General features: G+C 39.1%; 1 protein-coding gene across 2 annotated transcripts in view; it reads left to right on the top strand.

Annotated features, from left to right (window-relative positions):
* The window catches only part of ERBB4 (erb-b2 receptor tyrosine kinase 4), a 1,370,802-nt gene that overhangs the window by 1,281,376 nt on the left and 68,518 nt on the right, over positions 1-20,908 (top strand). For both annotated transcript variants that reach the window (XM_073633560.1, XM_073633559.1), the window contains exons 21-23: positions 8,792-8,947; positions 11,415-11,490; positions 16,857-17,003. In XM_073633560.1, coding sequence (XP_073489661.1) covers positions 8,792-8,947; positions 11,415-11,490; positions 16,857-17,003 — 379 coding nt within the window. The remainder of the gene's footprint in view (positions 1-8,791; positions 8,948-11,414; positions 11,491-16,856; positions 17,004-20,908) is intronic.

Here is a 20,908-nt window from a genome sequence, read left to right as displayed (position 1 = left end):
TGGTAAGGTGGATGAGACTGGCAGCAGCATTCATGATGGACCGAAGGGGGGCTAGCCTATGTAAAGATAAGCCAATGAGAATGGAGTTGCAGTAGTTGAGGCGTGAGATGACCAGAAAGTGAACTAGTAGCTTTGGGGTGTCATTGGTTAGAAAGGGGCATATTTTGGAGATGTTGCGGAGGTTGAGGCAGCAAGATTTGGACAGTGAATGGACGTGGTGCCTAAAGAATAGATCAGGGTTCAGAATTACACCTAGAACCTTGGCATGTGGGGATGGGCTGATAGTTGTGCCATCGATCTTGACAGAGAGATCAGGGGAAGGGGCACACGGTGGAGGAGAAGTGGTGTGACATCCAGGCTGATACCTGAGGAGATTGAAGGAGTGAGCTGAGGGGTATAGAGATAAATGTGGGTGTCGTCGGCGTAAAGGTGATATTGAAAGCAATGGGAGGCTATCAGCTGACCCAAGGAGGAGGTGTAGATCGAGAATAGGAGAGGTTAAGAACAGAACCTTGGGGGACCCCAACGGTGAAAGGAAGAGGATAGGAGTAAGTAGAATTGTAATTAGCGAAGAACCAGCGAAGAGTACAATATGATTCTTGAAAAAAAAACATCCTAAACTTCTCTTTTAGGGTAACCACAGACTGCAATAAGAACACTTTTTTAGTGTAGTAGGAGAAGGCTATAATCATTGAAAGCTTTTTATTGTTTCCTTTGACCCTGTTGATCTCTTTCTTTACTTCCTGACTTTTTACAAAGCTGTCACTAGCGCAAGAAGTTAGGGGAATCTCCTTGATGAAACCTTGAACTGCAATAAACTGCAATAAAATTGTAACAGGGGTTCCAACCTTTCCCTAATATGTTCAAAGCTTCAAAACAAATTTGGCTGTAGTTGCACTTTAAACTTATTGTTATTTGATGATAGGAGTGAAAATTCCCATACAGGGTAAAGAAACAGTCTGAAATAAAGAAATCTTGCAAGCCACCATATAGCTATTATATGGACAGCTGCTGGCATTGTTAACGTCCCATAAATTTGCGCAAAACCAGTGTATATGTTTAAAAAACGCTGCGCTGTCTTTAAATAAAAACAAACGTATATGAAAATGACTGAATACAGCGACAATAGTGCAATAGAGTGGTAATCACTAGAATCAAACTAGCACAATTAAATCACATGTACCATACATTGATATAAATAAAGTGACAATAGTGCAATAAAAGTACTATTCACATGGATCAAATTAATATGATAGAATCACAATTTGCTTAATATTAATACAGTGACATATAGAAAAAATAAGTGCTATAGTACATATATGTGATATCATGTTCATTTATCACATCAAATAGTGCAACAAACTCATAAAGTCCATAAATAGTTGATTCTTATTGTGGTGATCCAAACGTGTTGGTGTGTTCACACACTGGTGCTCCCCCCCTAGGTAATAAATGCTCACCTCAGATCGTGTGACCTCACATTTAAGTTCAGTCAAAACACACCTGTGAACCACCTCTGGGTTCTATGAATGCTGTAGAATCCTGGACTGCCCAATAACGTAGTCTCCATATATATATGTGGGATAACAGAAAAAGCTGGATAGTGTGATAACGTTTTGGTATATAAAAAAATTATTAAACACAAGCCCCGGTCCGGGGTACTCACATGGACATGGTGCTTCAGTGCACCACTCTATAGAAGGTAAATATACACCGGGATCGTATGAGATAGTATGCGTCTCCTCCATGAGCAGACCAGCTGCCTCCAGTACCGTCCTGTCCCCTGGACACTGGAGGCCCCAGGTCTGCTCAAGGAGGAGACACATACTATCTCATACGACATGGTGCTTCAGTGCACCACTCTATAGAAGGTAAATATACGCCGGGATCGTATGAGATAGTATGCGTCTCCTCCATGAGCAGACCAGCTGCCTCCAGTACCGTCCTGTCCCCTGGACACTGGAGGCCCCAGGTCTGCTCATGGAGGAGACGCATACTATCTCATACGATCCCGGCGTATATTTACCTTCTATAGAGTGGTGCACTGAAGCACCATGTCCATGTGAGTACCCCGGGCTGGGGCTTGTGTTTAATAAATTTGTATTAATTTGATCCACGTGAATAGCACTTTTATTGCACTATTGTCACTTTATATCAATGTATGGTAGACGTGATTTAATTATGCTAGTTTGATTCTAGTGATTACCACTCTATTGCATTATTGTCACTTTATTGAGTCATTTTCATATACGTTTGTTTTTATTTAAAGACAGCACGGCGTTTTTTTTTAAACATATATACAGGGTAAAGAAACCGGTTCACTTTATGGGGGCCCTCAATCAACTGATGCTGGTGTTTGGTGATTGGCTTCTCAGGCACTGAATGCTGTCATGTTGGAGTAGGGAGAGAGACACTGAGGTTAATTTACTAAAGGCAAATAGACTAGCACTTTGCAAGTGCAATTGCTCCAGAGCTTAGTAAATGAGGCAAAGCTTCATGTTGCAAAAAATATCCAACAACAAGCAAGAAAATAAAAAAAAAAAAACAGCATTTTTGCTTGCACATGATTGGATGATGGAGATCAGCAGAGCTTCCTCTCATTTACTAAGCTCTGGGGCAACTGCACTTTGTAGAGTGCAACTGCATTTGCAAAGTGCACAGTTTATTTGTCCATCAACTTTGAGAAGATTGCACTGGGCATCCTCTTTCTGCTCCCAGCAGCCAAAAAGAACAACAGGGAACAGAAAAGGAGTTACAGACTGCTATTGTGACAACTAATAAAGTGAACCTATTGTTTTGCCCAGCATTGATGTGCATAGATTTGCTTTAAACAAGCCAATGGTTTATCTTCAGTTCACAGCTGAAATATTAGTTTGGAGTTGACTGATGCTTTAATGAATCCAGGCATCAGTAGGGAGAAATATTTTACTTTGCACAGGAAAAGATGGGTTATTATTTGCACATTCATAGGGAAATAGATGAGTCAGTGAACAAAAGACTGACATGGCTGGATGTGGTTAGATAAGTGTAGCATAAGCCAAATGTAAAAGTTATGACTGAGGGATGAAAGTCTCAGGCTGAGTGGGATGTTACCATAACTAGATATCATGTAAATTTCAGGATGTGTGGTAGGACAAGTCTGGGAACTGCAGAGCTGAGAAAGGCTTTGGGGAGAATGCGAGACATGCATTGAGGTATTGTTGGCTTATCTGTCAAGACACCTGGATGGTTCATTAATAGCAAACAGCTCACAACAAAATGAATGTACTCAGGATACAGACACCAAGCATGGATCTTGTCTAACAGTCTTAACATTCAAGCGTACAATATTAATAGGAAGAAGAGAAGAATTGGAGGATTGCCATGGGAGACTGTGCCATTAATTTACTCTGTGCATTGAGGCTGTTTATGCAAAATGAACACTTGCTAGCAAGTATGGAACAATTATTTACTTACCTGCTTTTTACAGCTCCATGCTGTACATTCCAGCATTATAAATGGCCAAAATGGGACACTTCAGATTGTATTACACAGAAGCTTACTTAAACTGGCATATTGGAGATCACACAGACGCAGTTTGGCAGACATGTGGATACAAATTAACGTGAAGCACACTTTAAAGGTGATTTCAGGAAAACTACACGTCTCCTGGGTTTTTACTGAAACCTGGAGCTATCATTTCTAGATGGCCAAGGCTGCCATTGGGGCACATCTATAAAATGAAATCATTCCCTTGGCGACCATTGTACTTTTATGAATAGACTTTGCTCTGCCAGGCATTGCATGCATCAGAGGATTAGGGGGCCCTGCTGCTGTTTACAGAAGGGATGTGGTGTGTTACTCTAGACAGGGGTCAAAGGGAAATGGGATTTTCTATGTTTCCTTAAAAAAAAAAATGTCATAAAAAACAATCTTTCACTTTGGGAAGTGGGTCATTCCACCCAAAGTTGTATTGTTCTGGGTAGATGGTAACAAGTTATAAGCCATCTCTTATATTTCTTGAAATGTTAGTTATTCTTTATTACAGATAATGCACTTGGATACATGTGGCTTTGATCAGAGCAGCTTGTGGACTAAGACTTCCTTTATGCTAGTGCCTCAAACACCATTCCAAATTTAGAAAGGAAGTCTGCCCTGCAGTGTTCTCCTCAACCAAAATTTCACTACTGGCTCTTTACTCCACCTGTATCTCCTTGAACTGTCTGACATTAAAAATTGCATCCAGATTCTGCAGAGCACACTTTGTGGTGCTAGATCTTTACTATAGATAAACCGTATTCAGTGTGAATGTTCTGCTTGCATGTGAGCAGGCAGGCAGCTCAAGTAGAGAAGCATCTATTTTACCTTTATCTCTTTACTTGACCACAAAACAAAATACTTACCATCAGATTTTCTCTCACTGATAAGCAATAAAGTAGTCATTGGTATGTTGGTAAGTGACTTAAAGTGGTTCTCCACTCTGGAAAAAAAAAGTCAGCAGCTACATATCCTGTAGCTGCTGACTTTTAATAACAGGACATTTACCTGTCCAGGGATCCAGCATCGTCCTCGCCCGGGCTAGTTCTTCACTAGCCTTCAGGTTCCCAACACTGGCATCCTAACTGAAGGCAGCCAGTTGTGATGTTTGCAGCTTCACAGCCAGCTGCCCACTGCAAATGTGCAAGCCGCGCTGTGCTATGTGAATGGTCCCTCAATTTTATGGGACCTCTGATGTGTCCCAGAAGGCTGCGGGGAGGGAGGGGAGAAAAGAACTTCTGCTCAGATCGCCTAGACGATCCAAGCAGAAGTGGGAGCGGTACCTGTCAAAACTAGGTACCCGCTCCCCCCTGAAAAAAATGACCTGCCAAATGTGGCAGAGGAGGGGGGATGAGGGCTTAAAGTGGACCTTCCCTTTTGGGTAAAGCACTGCTTTAAGCTGACCATAGATGGGTAGAATTTCAAAGGAAAATTCTTAGGAAAAGAAAGTTTGCCTGTTTTTCTAACCATTAGTAGGCCAAATTCATGTTCATTTTCCACTGCAATGACAAGAAAATTCGAAGGAGCAGGATGGAAAATGTTTCCAAATTTTTGGGCTTTATATTTAAGAATGACTTGCTGTTGCTGTTTATATTAATATTATATCAGACGTAAAAATATTTTTTAGCGTAATAATAGTCAAATTCTGGAAACAGGGTAAATATGATGAAAATCTGTGTCTGTTTTGTTTGAATGAATTGGAACTGGTCCAAGCTAAATTCTAGTGACAAACAGAATTTCCAGGAGCAATTGCAAATAGTATACTTAGGCCCATGAACACTGGGCATTTGCCCAGCTCTTCTAATCATCTTTCTCCTGGCAGAAAAAAATCAGTGTCAAAAATGTGCGTAAAGCCATATTATTGCAAGCCCCTTTGGCAGAAGAAAAGCAGCATAAAAAAATGTGCCTAAAGCCGTGTTTTTGCAAACATGTTTAGACATGATTAGGTGCGTCAAGCACTTGGGCGTTAATTTATTTCATTGGGCAGAAGTTTTTTTTTTTATTCTGGCAAATGAAATGAATGCACGTTCAAGCGCTTCACGTGCCCACATGTTTAAGCATGTCAGGTGGTTTTTAGCAGCAAAATGTTACTCTCCTGAATGTGCTGGCTCTGGGTTTATATTCCTGCATGTAAGCGCCCCTGCCAGTAAGCGCCTGTAAATGCCTATGTGTGCATTGGCACATAGGCTAGTGTGGAGAGGCATTTAGAGGGAGAAAAACACAAAACAAACAAAAGCATTTGTAGCCCAGTGTGCAGAGGCCTTAAAACTAAATAGCATAGAAGGATTTCCCACTCTTTTTTAGACTACAAAGAACTTACCAAAAACATCATTTGGGAATACGTTTTAGAATCGCCACCTGGTGGTGAGAAGCAGTATTTCAGCTTTTTCTTTTCCTTTGCTTAGCAGTTTTTCAACACTGTTGCTATCTGGTTCTGCACTTTCTTCTCCTATAGTTGTTGTAAATATGTCCATGCCTGTGTATATAGAATATTGAGTTGCTGTAACCCCTTTCTGACAGGACAATGACAGCAAAATTGTAATATTAGGAAATTGTAAGATTTAGCATTTTATGACAGCAATAAATTATGGAAAGTATTCATTAAAAATGGTGAAAAAGAAAAACATGATGTAAACATAAGCAGACAATAATAATAATAATTTGAATATTTTTTTTTTCTCGCAGTTTAAAAATCATGGCAAATCTCTGGTTGCTATGGATTACAAATGCAGGCATTGGATTCTGTTAAAAGGGATTTCCATAAACAAGCACATTGTATTAAATGATACAGACTTTCTTGTAGTAACATAAAAAGTCCCATTTACTCCCAGCCAACCCTCTTGTAAGCAACAGTGTGAACCATGGCCTGCAGTTAAGCCTCGTACACACGATCGGATTTTCCGGCGGGAATTGTGTGATGGCAGGCTGTTGGCGGAAAATCCGACTGTTTGTACACTCCATCGGACAACTGTTGTCGGATTTTCCGTGGACAAATGTTGGATGGCAGATAACGGTTTGTTGTCAGATTTTTCGGGCGTGTGTACACAAATCTGTCGGGTAAAAGTCCAAAGTACAAACACGCATGCTCAGAAGCAAGGAGGAACCAGAAGCGGTCGGTCTTGCAAACTTGCATTCGTAATGGAGAATTAACATTCGTGACGTGGCAAATTATGAAATCTCTAAATGCAGCGCACATTCTCTTCTTCTTTAATGGGATAATAATGAAGCTGCTTTGCTTGTGATACTAATGAAGTTCTGCCATATTATTGCCACGTATTTTAAAATGCCACGTATTTTAAAAGGCTTTTATTTTCCAGTGATAACAAGAACAATATTATTATGCTTGTTTTTTTTTTTTTTTTTTTTTTTTGGGGCAAGTTACCACAACACCATTATCCCATAGTTTGTAGCCTCCCTGACGTTATTCCCAAGTGTGGCTCGAGGTTAAATTTCAGCACCATTAGCGGTAACCCCGAGCCACACTTACCTTGTCCCCTGCTGTGTCTGCGGGCTCTGTCCTCCTCCCGAAGCCTCTCTGTGCCAGGCTCCATTCCCTGCGAGCGTTGCGACGCATGGGGGCGGAGCCTGGCGGCAAATTCAAAAAATTTTAAAATCATAACACATACAGTACTGTAATCTTACAGATTACAGTACTGTATGAAATTATTTCACAATCCCTTTTGTCCCTAATGCTTTGGCCCATGCCCTGCATGCAGTTTTATATGATATATACTGTTCTTTTTGCCTGGAAACTTGAGATTGTCCATAGCAACCAAAAAGTGTCCCTTTACGTCAAAAGTGGCTTTAGATCAGCTAGAAAACAGCGATAGTAAATTAGAACACTTGCAGAATTGAGCGATAGTGAATCGTGGGGAAATTTATTTTATTATTATATTATTTTTTTTTTTAATTATTTATATTTATTTATTATATTATAATTTATGATTTTGTGTTTCAAACTTCATCATAGCCGGGATGTCTACTAGACTCTTGTTTGGACAGATTTAAGTGTGTTATTGTTAAGAATTACAGGCTTACAATATAAAACGCCAAATTTCCATGCAAAATAATTGTACCGCTTTCAGCACCTAAAATCCAAAATAATCATACCGCCAGGGAGGTTAAGATCAAAGATACAACTATGTTGGTGTCCCTTGTTAATTTTACATTGTATTTTTTTAAATGTAACTGCCTACTCCCAAACTGTCATTTGAAATAAAACACATAGCCAAGTATTATTCTACACATTTTTTTTATTGTGCATTAAAAAAGAAAACAAATAAAATAAGACATGCTACCTGCCAATAGAACTTAACCAAAAAGTGCATTCTATGCATCCAAAAATATAGAAAATATACCAAATCAAATCATTATTCAACCAAAAATAAAATAAAAGCCTCATGCATGTGTCCTGCTTCTTAATATAGGGGGTCAACAATGCCAAGAGTTGGTGAAAGCAGGGGTCTGTCATCCGGAGATAATTCTGAAAATCATCTGGATTATTCTCCTGGAGCTCCCGCAGCAAAGGCATATGACATAATTGGTCACGATTAATAAAGCAACCAATTTTTGGTCCAAGAAATCCTCCTCCTCCTGTTCCTGGACTGGACTTGGGTCAAAGTAATAACTTCAAGGGCAATAATAAATAACACGTTATCTCCTGCGATTCCGCAACATGTCTGGTTGAAGAACGGCCATTCAGAAATGAACTGAAAAGCACGAAATGAAAAGCGCAAAATGAAAAGCGCGAATGAACACTCACCAAACTTCTACTAACACAAAATTAGTAGAAGGAGCCCAAAGTGTGGCCCCTAACAATTTAACTTCCTCTTTATCGGCTCGTAGTACGTCTAGTACATCACTACGTTCATGTTTGTTGGCCGACAATTATCTACCGTTTGTATGCAAGACAAAATCCAGGTACACGCCCTTCGGACAAAAGTCTGATGCCTTGTCTGCGGAAAATCCGATCGTGTGTACGAGGCTTTATTTACAGTTTGGTTAACTGAAGTATGCCCAGCCACATAGTGTAGTGTGCCATATCAACAATACCACTGGAGTGTAATAGCAATATTTACTATCAATTGGCAATTAAAAAAGAAACCATCATTACAGCCTTAGGAGCTCTATATTTTTACATGAGGGTGCCAGGTCAATTTGCAAGGGTGTCTTCTTATGTTCTTTTGTACTCTTATCTTATAGATGTTGCTGTAGAGTCTTGTAAAGATAGCTGTGAAGGTTCTTAGTTACATTCTTGCCTTTTCTTGTTTGGCAGGGTATGATGTACCTAGAGGAACGTCGCTTAGTACACAGAGACCTTGCAGCCCGGAATGTGTTGGTTAAATCTCCTAACCATGTAAAGATCACAGACTTTGGACTGGCCCGTCTTCTAGAGAGAGATGAAAAAGAATACAATGCAGATGGAGGAAAGGTAAGCGATATACTGTATGTGCATACGTATGTATAGCTATATATAAATATATATAGTTTGTTTTTTTTTTGTTTTACAATAAAACATTAAAAGTATAGCTAAAGCAACCGCACCACAGAGTTGATGGAGGAGGAAGATGATTCTATATGTAAGTGATGTGTGGCTCCTTGTCGAAGCATATCTCCCCTCTCCAAACAAATAGATAACATATGACAATATATGTATGTGAACAGTGCTAGCTACCAAATTATTTGTCTGGGCACCCCTGCCAAATATCATAACATGGTCTGCACCCATGGACTGCATTCTTTTGCTGTTAAGTAATATCACATTTACCAACCTACTCACAGGCTGCTGAATCAACAATAAAGGATCTTCAGTTCACTGATGATTGCTTTTTTCTTCCTGGACAAATTGAGAACACTGTATAATGCAGTAGACCGTGTTTTTTTTTCAGAGTGCACCCCCCCCCCTCCCAGATCTGTGTAGTGGATTACATAAGCTGATATAAAGGCAGGCTTCGTTAATTATACAAACTGATATACCATGTAATATTTCAGTGAGGTGAGCTGGCTCACCTGCTGTCTTCTTAAAGCTGAACTCCAGAACTTCAGCTCCTTTTGTTAAAAAAATGATATATATATATATTTGACAGGTTTATAGCACTGTCCAGTATAGCACGACAGTTATCGCTGTATTTCTGGGAGCCCTGGGCTGATCCTTCTAAGCTCTGCAACTTCAACAGCAGAGTCGATGCACTTGCTATTCCCACCCCTCCTCTTGCCCAGTCACAGAAGCCTTGGTATTATGTGAACATATTCACAAAATACCAAGGCTTCTGTGAATGGGCAGCAGAGGGGAGGGTCAGGTATAGCTGCTCTGTGTGCTTCTCTCCTCTCAGATCCCACAGTGTATCTCTCGGGTAGAGCAAAAAACCTGTCAAATGTAAATAATACAGAAAAGACCAGGAGATATCATGCACTTAGCTGGACATAACTCATAGTGTGCTTTCACTTTTTACAAAGTGGCTGAATTCCTGCAGTTCAATTTTAAATCTCTAAGGGGCTCTAACGGCAAGATCTACTTACCATACTTTTTGGCTCTGTTCTACTAATCCTGGAGCTTCAGGTGTTCCTGCCCACCTTGAGGTGTTTATATATCTCCTGTTGCATTCTTCATTATGTAACTTACAATAACAACAGTAGGACCCCTTCAAACACAGAAAGTACACAGATTAAAAGGTACATTTTCAAGCATTTACCAAAAAAGGTAGGTATGCTGATTTACCTGTAACAAAGCAGTTACAGATTTTTCTACAATTTTTGCAACTAGATTAAATGTTAATTTTTTAAATCTGCTTGTAGTACAGCCTAAATGGCTCCCTTAGTACTTTTCAATGCTCTTTTTTTAATGCAAACTGAGAGCTACGTTAATGCTATTATAGTGTAAGATAATGATGTAGAATTATAAAAACGAATGTATTGACAATTCGTTTATTTGTCCCATAGTATGTAGCCTGAAGTATGTTATTGGCAACACAGAGGGAACTTTCTTTTAAAATCAAGACTTCCAGCTTCGTAAATTTGGAGGGTCTTGTATAATTAGTGTATTTAAATCATGATTTAGTGTCCTGCATAGTTTTTAACAGTAGTTACAGTATCTTGACTTAATTTTGTTTTAGATGTTTCTCATTTTTGACCTGCAAGAATTAGGCCTCATGCACGCAGAACATCTGTAAAAGCCCTTCTGAATGCCATAACTCCTTCAAGGAAAATGCTGCTTAAAAAAAGCGCTAAATGCCTAACATTGCACACTCATTTAGGCACATCTAGCGTTTGGAGTTAATGCATTCTTTTGGCCATGCACTAGGAAATGCATTAACGTGCAAACACAAGATGTGTCTACCATTTATGCAGGTTAATGTCTTCTATTGGCCAGAATATTATTTTATTCTGGTCATCGGAGTGCATTAACATTAAAATGCAAGATGCTCCTCTCATGAATGCGCCTTTGGTGGGGGTTTTTTTCTGCCTGTAAACACCCATCTTCAGATGGACACATAAGGGTTGATTTACTAAAACTGGAGAGTGCAAAATCTGGTGCAGCTTCAGCTTGTTCAATTTAGCTTTGACAATAAAACCTGGAAGCTGATTGGTTTTTGTGCAGAGCTGCTCCTGATTTTGCACTCCCCATTTTTAGTAAATCAACCTCATAGGCTTACATAGAGGTGCTTTTACAGACTGAACAACAGCGTTCAACACGCTTTTTTTTAAATTTAAATCTCTGTGCTCTTAAACCCTAATGTTTTGTATCTGAATGATGATTATAAATCTTCATTATAAGAAAATCCTGTTCAAGTGCTAGTCTGTTAAGGAACACTTAATTTTCTGCTAAATGCCAAAGTTAATTTCAGTTACTGCATTCAGAAAGTTCTCTGTATAAGCTTACTATATTCTTCTATATTTAGATGCCGGTGAAGTGGATGGCCCTGGAATGTATTCACTACAGAAAGTTCACCCATCAGAGCGATGTCTGGAGTTATGGCAAGTGTTCTTGCTAAATCATCTTAAATCGTCTTTATGGCACATGATAACTGGTGATTTCTGCTAGGTTGCAAGATTCAGAATAGGTCATATTTCATTCTAGAACAAGCATAAGATGAAGAACACTTGATATGAGTTCAAATATAACACTTTCAACAAGTATAATGTACTTGTATTGTTAGCCACAAGAAGAACATTTTTTAGTATGTTCATGAACATAAAATGCTAAACAGAAGTGAAAATTGCCCATCCTAATTCAAGAAGATCTATTTATTATAGTCCATCAAGAAAAGCATTAATGAGAGAAAACATTCAATTTCAAGAAATGTCACTTTTATGGGTTGCTTGATACTAGGGATGAGCTGAACACCTCACCGGTTCAGTTCGCACCAGGACATGCAAACAGACAAAAAATATATGTGAACATGCAAACACCGTTAAAGTCTATGGGACACGATAGTGAAAAATCGGAAGTGTTCATTTTAAAGGCTTATATGCAAGTTATTGCCATAAAAAGTGTTTGGGGACCCGGGTCCTGCCCCAGGGGACATGTATAAATGCAAAAAAAAAAGGTTTCAAAACAGCCGTTTTTTCAGGAGTAGTGATTTTAACAATGCTTAACCTCCCTGACGGTATGACTATTTCAGATTTTTGCGTCTCAAATCGGTACAATTATTTTGCAATTTTATATTGTAGATCTGTAATTCTTAGCAATAACACACTTAGATCTGTCAACCAAGAGTCTGGTAGATATCCCGGGTATGATGAAGTTTGAAACACAAAATCATAAATTATAATATAATAAATAAATATAAATAATTAAAAAAAATAATAATATAATAATAATAAAATAAATTTCCCCATGATTCACTATCGTTCAATTCTGCAAGTGTTCTAATTTACTATCTCTGTTTTCTAGCTGGTCTAAAGCCACTTTTGATGTATATGGACACTTTTTGGTTGCTATGGACAATCTCAAGTTTCCAGGCAGAAAGAACAGTATATGTAATATAAAACTGCATGCAAGGCATAGGCAGGCCAAAGCACTGGGGACAAAAGGGAAGTGAAATGATTTCATACAGTACTGTAATCTGTAAGATTACAGTACTGTATGTGTTATGATTTTTACATTTTTTGAATTTGCCGCCAGGTTCCGCCCCCGTGCATCGTGACGCTCGCAGGGAACGGAGCCTGGCACAGAGAAGCTTTGGGCAGAGGACGGAGCCCACAGACAGCGCGGGGGGACATCGCAGGATCCTGGGGACAAGGTAAGTAACTTGCACCAGGATCCTGAGATGAAATCCCGAGTGTGGCTCGGGGGGTTACCACTATTGGTGCTGAAATTTAACCCCGAGCCACACTCAGGAATACCGTCAGGGAGGTTAAAGTGAAACAATAAAAATGAAATATTCCTTTAAATATTGTGCCTGGGGGGTCCCCTTAGTCTGCCTGTAAAGTAATGCCTCTTGCCCATGTTTATAAAAGTCCCACAGCAAAATGACATTTCTAAAGGAAAAAATGTAATTTATGGCTGTAATGTATTGTCGGATCCCGGCAATATACATAAAAAATCATTGAAAAAAATTATGTGGGTTCCCCCCGAGTCCATTATCAGGCCCTTTGGGTCTGGTATGGATATTAAGGGGAACTCCACGGCCCTTTGGGTCTGGTATGGATATTAAGGGGAACTCCACGCCAAAATGTACGTTCAACTCATACCACAGGCTCATCCCTATTTGATACAAGACCACAATCAGGTAACTCTTAACTTACTGCAGCAAATATACTAAATACATGTGGATTGATTTTAATCATAGTTGCTCGAACATAGCCTTAGCATCACTTGTACTGCTATATAAGTAGATGAGCATTTTTAACCCAAATGTCTAGATTAAGTTGAACAAGGAGAAGAAGTATTTTGCTTATCAACTAATCCAAATACTGCACCACATCCCTTAATAGATACAGAGAAATTTGGAAGGTTTATTTGGGATTTTTAGGGTGCACAATTATAACAAAATCATTTGTAAAAAGTAGACATTTATTAAAATAATGTTAAAAGCAGACATCCAAAAGGGTGAGTATTGATATTACAGTACTGATACAGGTGCAGACTGATTTCATCTGTACATGTTTCGCCTTGGTAATTGGCTTCTTCAGGAGAATTTATTGATATCAGGCACAGTAAGCACTAAGAATAAAAATAATTTTTAGAAAAATAGAACAATAAACAGTTACAAAACATCAAAAGCATATGACAAAAATGTACACATTTGAAAACATTCATGAGTTGGTAAAATGCATAGCGCCAGAATCACAATTGGTCATATTGATTACCTGTATGTTCAAAAACTTTTTGTATGTAAATTGAGGCTCCAGAGTCATAGGGATATGAGAAATTGGATCATCAGGTATAGCCACAGAGTGGGTTATATCAAAAGTACAGCCACTGGTAATGGTCCAAAAACTCTAAGGCAGAGTGATGGAAACAATTAGACATGGGGCAAAAAATATTCCCCAACCAATTTTAATTCCAAACCCAGGAAAATTATCGACACCGACAGTGAAGCCCTGGGTGTCCCTATGGCTACCAGATCTGAAAATTAACTTTTACCCTATACCAGGAATCCTTTCATAAATTCCCGGGCTTGAAAGTTGTTTGTTCACCTCCGATTCCAAAAAGGAATGAATAAATGTACAAGGAATGATGAAAGAGATAAGATGAACTCATTTCTGAACCTTCATAAAGTCAAATCATGACCCCTGAATCAGAAAGATAGTAAAAGATCCATTCAATGATTAAATATTTCAAAGCCCGAGGATCAACAAAAGCACAATTCCCCAAGGATGAATAATGTTACCTTAAGTCAGAGGTTCACCAACCAATCTCTCCCCTTCCTATGCTGGACCACAAATAAAGACCAAAATGGGATGTTTATATACCCCCTCCACCCTCGAGTTATATGTCTGCTTTGGTGCCAAAACAAGAGGGCGAGGACACTTTGTGAGCGCCAAATAGCACGACCGAGGTTGTGCCGGAAGTGACGCCAATACGGCACGGGACGTCAACCAGAAGTGACGCCCTGAAGAAGGCGGCATACCAGAAGTGATGTAAAGACACCAAACCCGGAAATGCCAGCATCAACAGCGACATACACCGCCGGAAATGACACTAGGATGTAGGAATACATCCAAAGCCAAAAGGTGAAAACAGGCAATTCAACAGCCATATAAGACGCTAAACCAGGACTAGATAGTATATCACAATTAGAGGTTGCCTAACGATTGTAACGGCAACCAAACTAAAGGGGACCAAAATCAGCTAATGGCGTTATGGCGCCACCTAGAGAAGTCCATAAGGACGACACCGGCAGTGATGCCCTGGGCGTCCCTGTGGCTACCAGATCTGAAAAAGATCCCTAAATTGAAAAATTGATAAATATATAATATTTATTAAAAAATATTATATTACTTTTGTCTACCAAATGGGACAAAAATACATTTATTACACAAATGACAAAAAGTCTGGAGCCTAATAAAAAATTAATTGTTAAAAAAGAAAAAATGGCAAAGTTGAGCAAAAGTGGAATATGGGCAAAATACAAATTACCAGGCCAGATTACAATAAACAAAATTGCCAATTAGAGGAATTGGGAATTTTTTAACTCAAACTATAAAAAGAATGATAAGGACAAATCCAACGTTTATTATATTTGCGGAGCATTTAGGGATCTTTTTCAGATCTGGTAGCCATAGGGACACCCAGGGCTTCACTGTCGGTGTCGTCCTTATGGACTTCACTAGGTGGCGCCATAATGCCATTAGCTGATTTTGGTCCCCTTTAGTTTGGTTGCCTTCACAATTGGTAGGCAACCTCTAATTGTGATAAACTATCTAGTCCTGGTTTAGCGTCTTATATGGCTGTTGAATTGCCTGTTTTCATCTTTTGGCTTTGGATGTATTCATACATCCTAGAGCCATTTCCGGCGGTGTATGTCGCTGTTGATGCTGGCATTTCCGGGTTTAGTGTCTTTACATCACTTCCGGTATGCCGCCATCTTCAGGGCGTAACTTCCGGTTGACGTCCCGTGCCATATTGACGTCACTTCCTGTGCAACCTCGGTCGTGCTATTTGGTGCTCACAAAGTGTCCTCGCCCTCCTGGCACCAAAGCAGCCATATAACTCGAGGGTGGAGGGGAGTATATAAACATTACATTTTAGTCTTTATTTGTGGTTCAGCATAGGAAGGGGAGAGATCGATTGGTGAACCTCTGACTTAAGGTAACTTTATTCATCCTTGGGAAATTGTGCTTTTGTTGGTCCTCAGGCTTTGGAATATTTAATCAGTGATTGGATTTTTTACTTTCTGATTAAGGGGTCATGATTTGGTTTTTTGAAAGTTCAGAAATGAGTTCATCTTATCTCTTTAATCAGTCCTTGTACTTCTATCCATTCCTTTTTGGAATTGGAGGTGAATAAACAACTTTCAAGCCCAGGAATTTATCAAAGGATTCCTGGTACAGGGTAAAAGTTATAGTTAATTTTCCTGGGTTTGGAATTAAAATTGGTTGGGGAATATTTTTTTCCCCATGTCTAATTGTTTCCATCACTCTGCTTTATAGTTTTTGGACCTTTACCAATGGCTGTACTTCAGATATATCCCCCTCTGTGGCTATACCTGATGATCTGATTTCTCATATTCCTATGACTCTGGAGCCTCAAATTACATACAAAACGTTTTTGAACATACAGGTAATCAATATGACCAATTGTGATTCTGGTGCTATGCATTTTACCAACTCATGAATGTTTTCAAATGTGTAAATTTTTGTCATATGCTTTTGATGTTTTGTAACTGTTCATTGTTCTATTTGTCTAAAAATTATTTTTATTCTTAGTGCTTACTGTGCCTGATATCAATAAAGTCTCCTGAAGAAGCCAATTACCAAGGCGAAACATGTAGAGATGAAATCAGTCTGCACCTGTATCAATACTCACCCTTTTGGATGTCTGTTTTTAACATTGTTTTCATCAATTTCTACTTTTTTTACAAATTATTTTATTATAATTGTGCACCCTAAAAATCCCAAATGCACCTTCCAAATTTCTATTTAAGTTGAACAAGGGTCCCCCCTGATGGCATTTGATGCTGCTGCTTGTCAGGGCTTACTGTTGGAATTAAAAGTGCTGACACAATAACACTGTTATATTACACAGTTAGTTAGTCTGGTTGAAAAGAAAACACAAGTCCATCCAGTTTAACCAGTTATTGATATTGGTAGTTTTTTTTCAGAAGTATATGTGCATGTAAAACTTCCAATAACAGGGAAATACCACACTTCTCAACATCATCTATAACTTGCAGGTGTCACTATATGGGAACTGATGACCTTTGGAGGCAAGCCCTATGATGGAATTCCAACTCGGGAAATCCCTGATCTTCTAGAGAAAGGCGAGAGGCTTCCTCAGCCACCTGTCTGCACCATTGATGTCTACATGGTTATGGTGAAATGTAAGGTTTCGTTAGGACCATTACGCTGATGTTTTAAGCTGATATTTTGCTCAAAAATGTCTGCTCAGGGCTAACAGAGCTCTTTTCATTCAGCACAAGCATTATGGAATACAGCCAACCCTGTAATCAGTAACTCACTTCTGCACATTTCAAAGTTAATTATGTTATCTTCTCAAAGACTTCCATGGTAGGACATTTTGCTGTTAGGACTCACACCTATGTATTTTCTCCCCAAACATTTTCGGTTGAAATCAACAGACATACATTAAAACGCATGTCAACATGCGTTATCATGTGCTGCTGCATGTTTTCAATGTGTGGTGCAATCCATTGTATCAGAGGTCAGCACATGTCATTACAGCACATCAGCATGTATTAACACACATCATGGTACTCTAAATGCATTCTAACGCAACAATGGGAGTATTGATACATGTCTTAATGTGTACATTGATATGCATTTTAAAGTGTTCCATTGATTTATTGGAGGCCACATTAGGCAGAAATGCAAACATGTGAGTCCAGCCTAATGAACCTAAGGAAGCTTCTTTACTTTGTGTCCAAGTGCCATTCCAATGTGCCAAAAGTGACTAAAAGATAAATTTATTATAATTTTCAGCTTTTTGTGAGAACAATCTTATTTCACTATGTGCACTAACTATTAGCTGGATTCGCTAGGGCTACATTCACACCAGCGATTAAGGTCAGTGCAGAAATCCTTTGTTTACAGCTGCGGATGAGAGTGGCTAGGTGCAGTCGTCAGCCCCATTGACAATAATAGCAGGTCACAGCAGACTCAGGTAATCATGCCTCTACGCACAGCCAACAATTACCTGCAGTGATAGCTGCTGCACACACACCGCAAGTAACCGCTGGCTGTGTCGGGAGCCAGGAATAGCTGCGGCAGCCCGCGACGGGGCTGGCAGATGCACCTAGCCGCTCTCATCTGCAGCTGTAAACAAAAGATTTCGGCTGCTACAATTCACACCAGCCTTAATTGCCGGTGTGAATGTAGCCTAAGGGCTCATTCACACCAGCCCCATTAGGCTTATTGACCTGCATTGATGTGTGCTGAAAAAAAGTTGAACTTTGCATTTTTACACGTTGCAAGCAGTCATGCTATAACACACCAAAACTCACTTCTGCGCATCGTGGTAAATGAACTGTCAGGTTTCAAAAAGTAAAAAAAGCAAGCCAGCACCTTGAAGTGCATCCAGTGTGAATGGGCCGTAAGTATTATTTGCCATTGCCATTTGCCATGGCTCTCATTGCTGAACATGATCGCAGCGGCAAATTATCATCCTTTTAATACTGTGTGTATGTATGTGTATATATATATATATATATACATATATATTATACTGTATACTGTACTGTGCAGATGTTTTAGGCAGGTATGAAGAAATACTGTAAAGTAAGAATGCTTACAAACATATATATTTTAATTGTTTATTTTTATCAATTACGAGATGCAAAGTGAGCGAACAGAAGAAAAATATATATCAAATCAATATTTGATGTGACTACCCTTTGGCTTCAAACCAGCATCAATTCTTACACTTGCACACTTTTTACACTTGCACAAAAGCCGGAATTTTGTAGGATTAGAGTCAGGTGTATGATTAACCAGTTATTCCAAGCAGGTGCTATGTGTGTAGGAGGCTTAAAACTGGGTTAAGATCAGCCAAACTCTGCTATTAAGGTTAGGTTGTGGAGGACCGCTTCTTGTTACAGGTCATACACCATGGCAAGACCGAGCAAAGCAACAAAACACAAGGCTGTTATATTGCATCAAGGTCTCTCCCAGGCAAAGATTTCAAGCAGACTCGGGTTTCAAGACATGCTGTTCAAGCTCTTTACAAGATGCACAAAGAAATAGGCATCATTGAGGACCATAGCCAGAAGTGGTCCTTGTGGAAGAATTGCCATACCTTTGAGGTAGAAAAAAGACTAAGTGATTATTATTATTATTATTATTATACAGGATTTATATAGCGCCTACAGTTTACGCAGCGCTTTAGTGACACAGCTATACACGAAAGCATAGGAACTGGGGTGCAGAAAAATGACAGCAGGTGCTCTGGACTGTATGTGAAATAATTGGCTGTAGCGGGAGGCCGTTTGTTTGCTGAAGGGTTGGAGAGTGGTACAATAATGATTGTGTACAGGCAACAGTGAAGCATGATGCGTCCATTAAACATCCTTGCAAGTTTGGCACTGCATTTCTGTAAATGGATATGGACAGCAGAGGGTGCATCTGAGTTTAGTAGTTATTAAAAACATTTATTTAAGTAGACAATTGGCAACTTACAGAGTGCATATGGTGATATCTGGCATACAAGTATAAATACACATATGCCAGTCTCTTGGGGTGAGTCTTCTCACAGCAGGACACGCTTTCTAAAAGGAATTTCAGCATCTGGGTTGTAATGTAAAAGAACACCACCAGGGGCAGCAGTAGAACAAAGGAAGTCACGCTTTAGTACATTTAGTACAAATGTAGGACTATAAGTGCTTTGTGATAACATGGATGAATTAGCCTCACTCAGGTCCATCTGTCTCTCAGCTGCTATGAAACAAGGAAGGCCAGGCTAGGTTCCACAGCAGCTAGAATCCCTTAGATGTCATAGGAAGACTGGAGACAGACAGGAAGGCCTGGAAGTCAGCCGGCGGTGGAACTGACATGGCTCCGGAAGTGATGTCCTGTGCGTGGGGGCATGGTTACTAATTTTAGGGCAGGCTATCTCTTTCTTAAACCAATGGGCCCATCTGTGGTTAGTTCTCCAAGATGTTTGGAACAACCTTCCGTGTTCCTTTAAAAACTGTGTGCAAGTGTACCTAGAATAATTAATGTTATTTTGAAGGCAAAGGGTGGTAACACCAAACATTGTTTTGATTTGGATTTCTCATCCATTCATTAGCTTACCTTTTTGTTAATTGATAAAAAATATTATATATACAGTGTATATATATATATATATATATATATATATATATATATATATATATATATATATATATATACTGCTTAATGAGGTACATGTGCTTGCTCTCACTATATGTGATATCTTTAAAATTAGTCTGATTTATGAGAAACATGAGCTTTCTCCTTCTGATATTCTTATGACTGTTTAATCATCTACTTTTTTGACATCTGTGTTATAAGTTTACAGTCTGTGATTTCAATCTGCGTGGGAAAAATTAGACGTGTTAACTAACCTCACTTCCTACAACCCCATCTGATTATGTGACAGTAATCATAAGAGGAAAGACATGTTATTATATTACAAATTAAGTGTATCAATACATTGCATAGATAGGATATATTTCTAGACCTTCATGTATGAGGTTGAAGGCTGTCACTTAAAGTATACCTTTTATTAAAATGACTATGTAATGAAAGAGTCAGTGACTACATTTGAGCAAGAGTCACTTTGTTCACTAGTGTCTCATGTCTCATCATTGCCATAATTGCAGACTGTATCATATAAATAAAAGCAAATAGGGCAACAGATTTAAGCATAATGACTGTTAAGCCATGTAGTTGTTAACTGTGCTGGGAATAATCAAGAAGAGGCAGCACTAACAGGCTGGTTGATCGTAACACCTTCTGTAGGCCAGTGATACAGGGGTTGAGCGATGATTGCCTGGGTGGTGACTTGCAGTGAGGGAAAAAAGTATTTGATCACCTGTTAATTTTTTATGTTTAAACAAAGGATTTTGCGCTAATCAAAAAAGGGGAAATGGTGCCGCTAGAAAATTGTGGAAGTATGCATAAGTGTCACCTAATCAAGACCAATAGTGAATTGATGTATAATCAGTGGGAGATCTACATGGGACAGTGAAAAATATATATGTGAAAATAGAACCCTGTATAATGTAATGAAGCATACACGAAAGCTAAT

Source organism: Aquarana catesbeiana, linkage group LG06 (genome assembly GCF_042186555.1).
Source record: "Aquarana catesbeiana isolate 2022-GZ linkage group LG06, ASM4218655v1, whole genome shotgun sequence".
NCBI classification, from domain to species: domain Eukaryota; kingdom Metazoa; phylum Chordata; class Amphibia; order Anura; family Ranidae; genus Aquarana; species Aquarana catesbeiana.
This window is presented reverse-complemented; position numbering and strand designations above follow the sequence as displayed.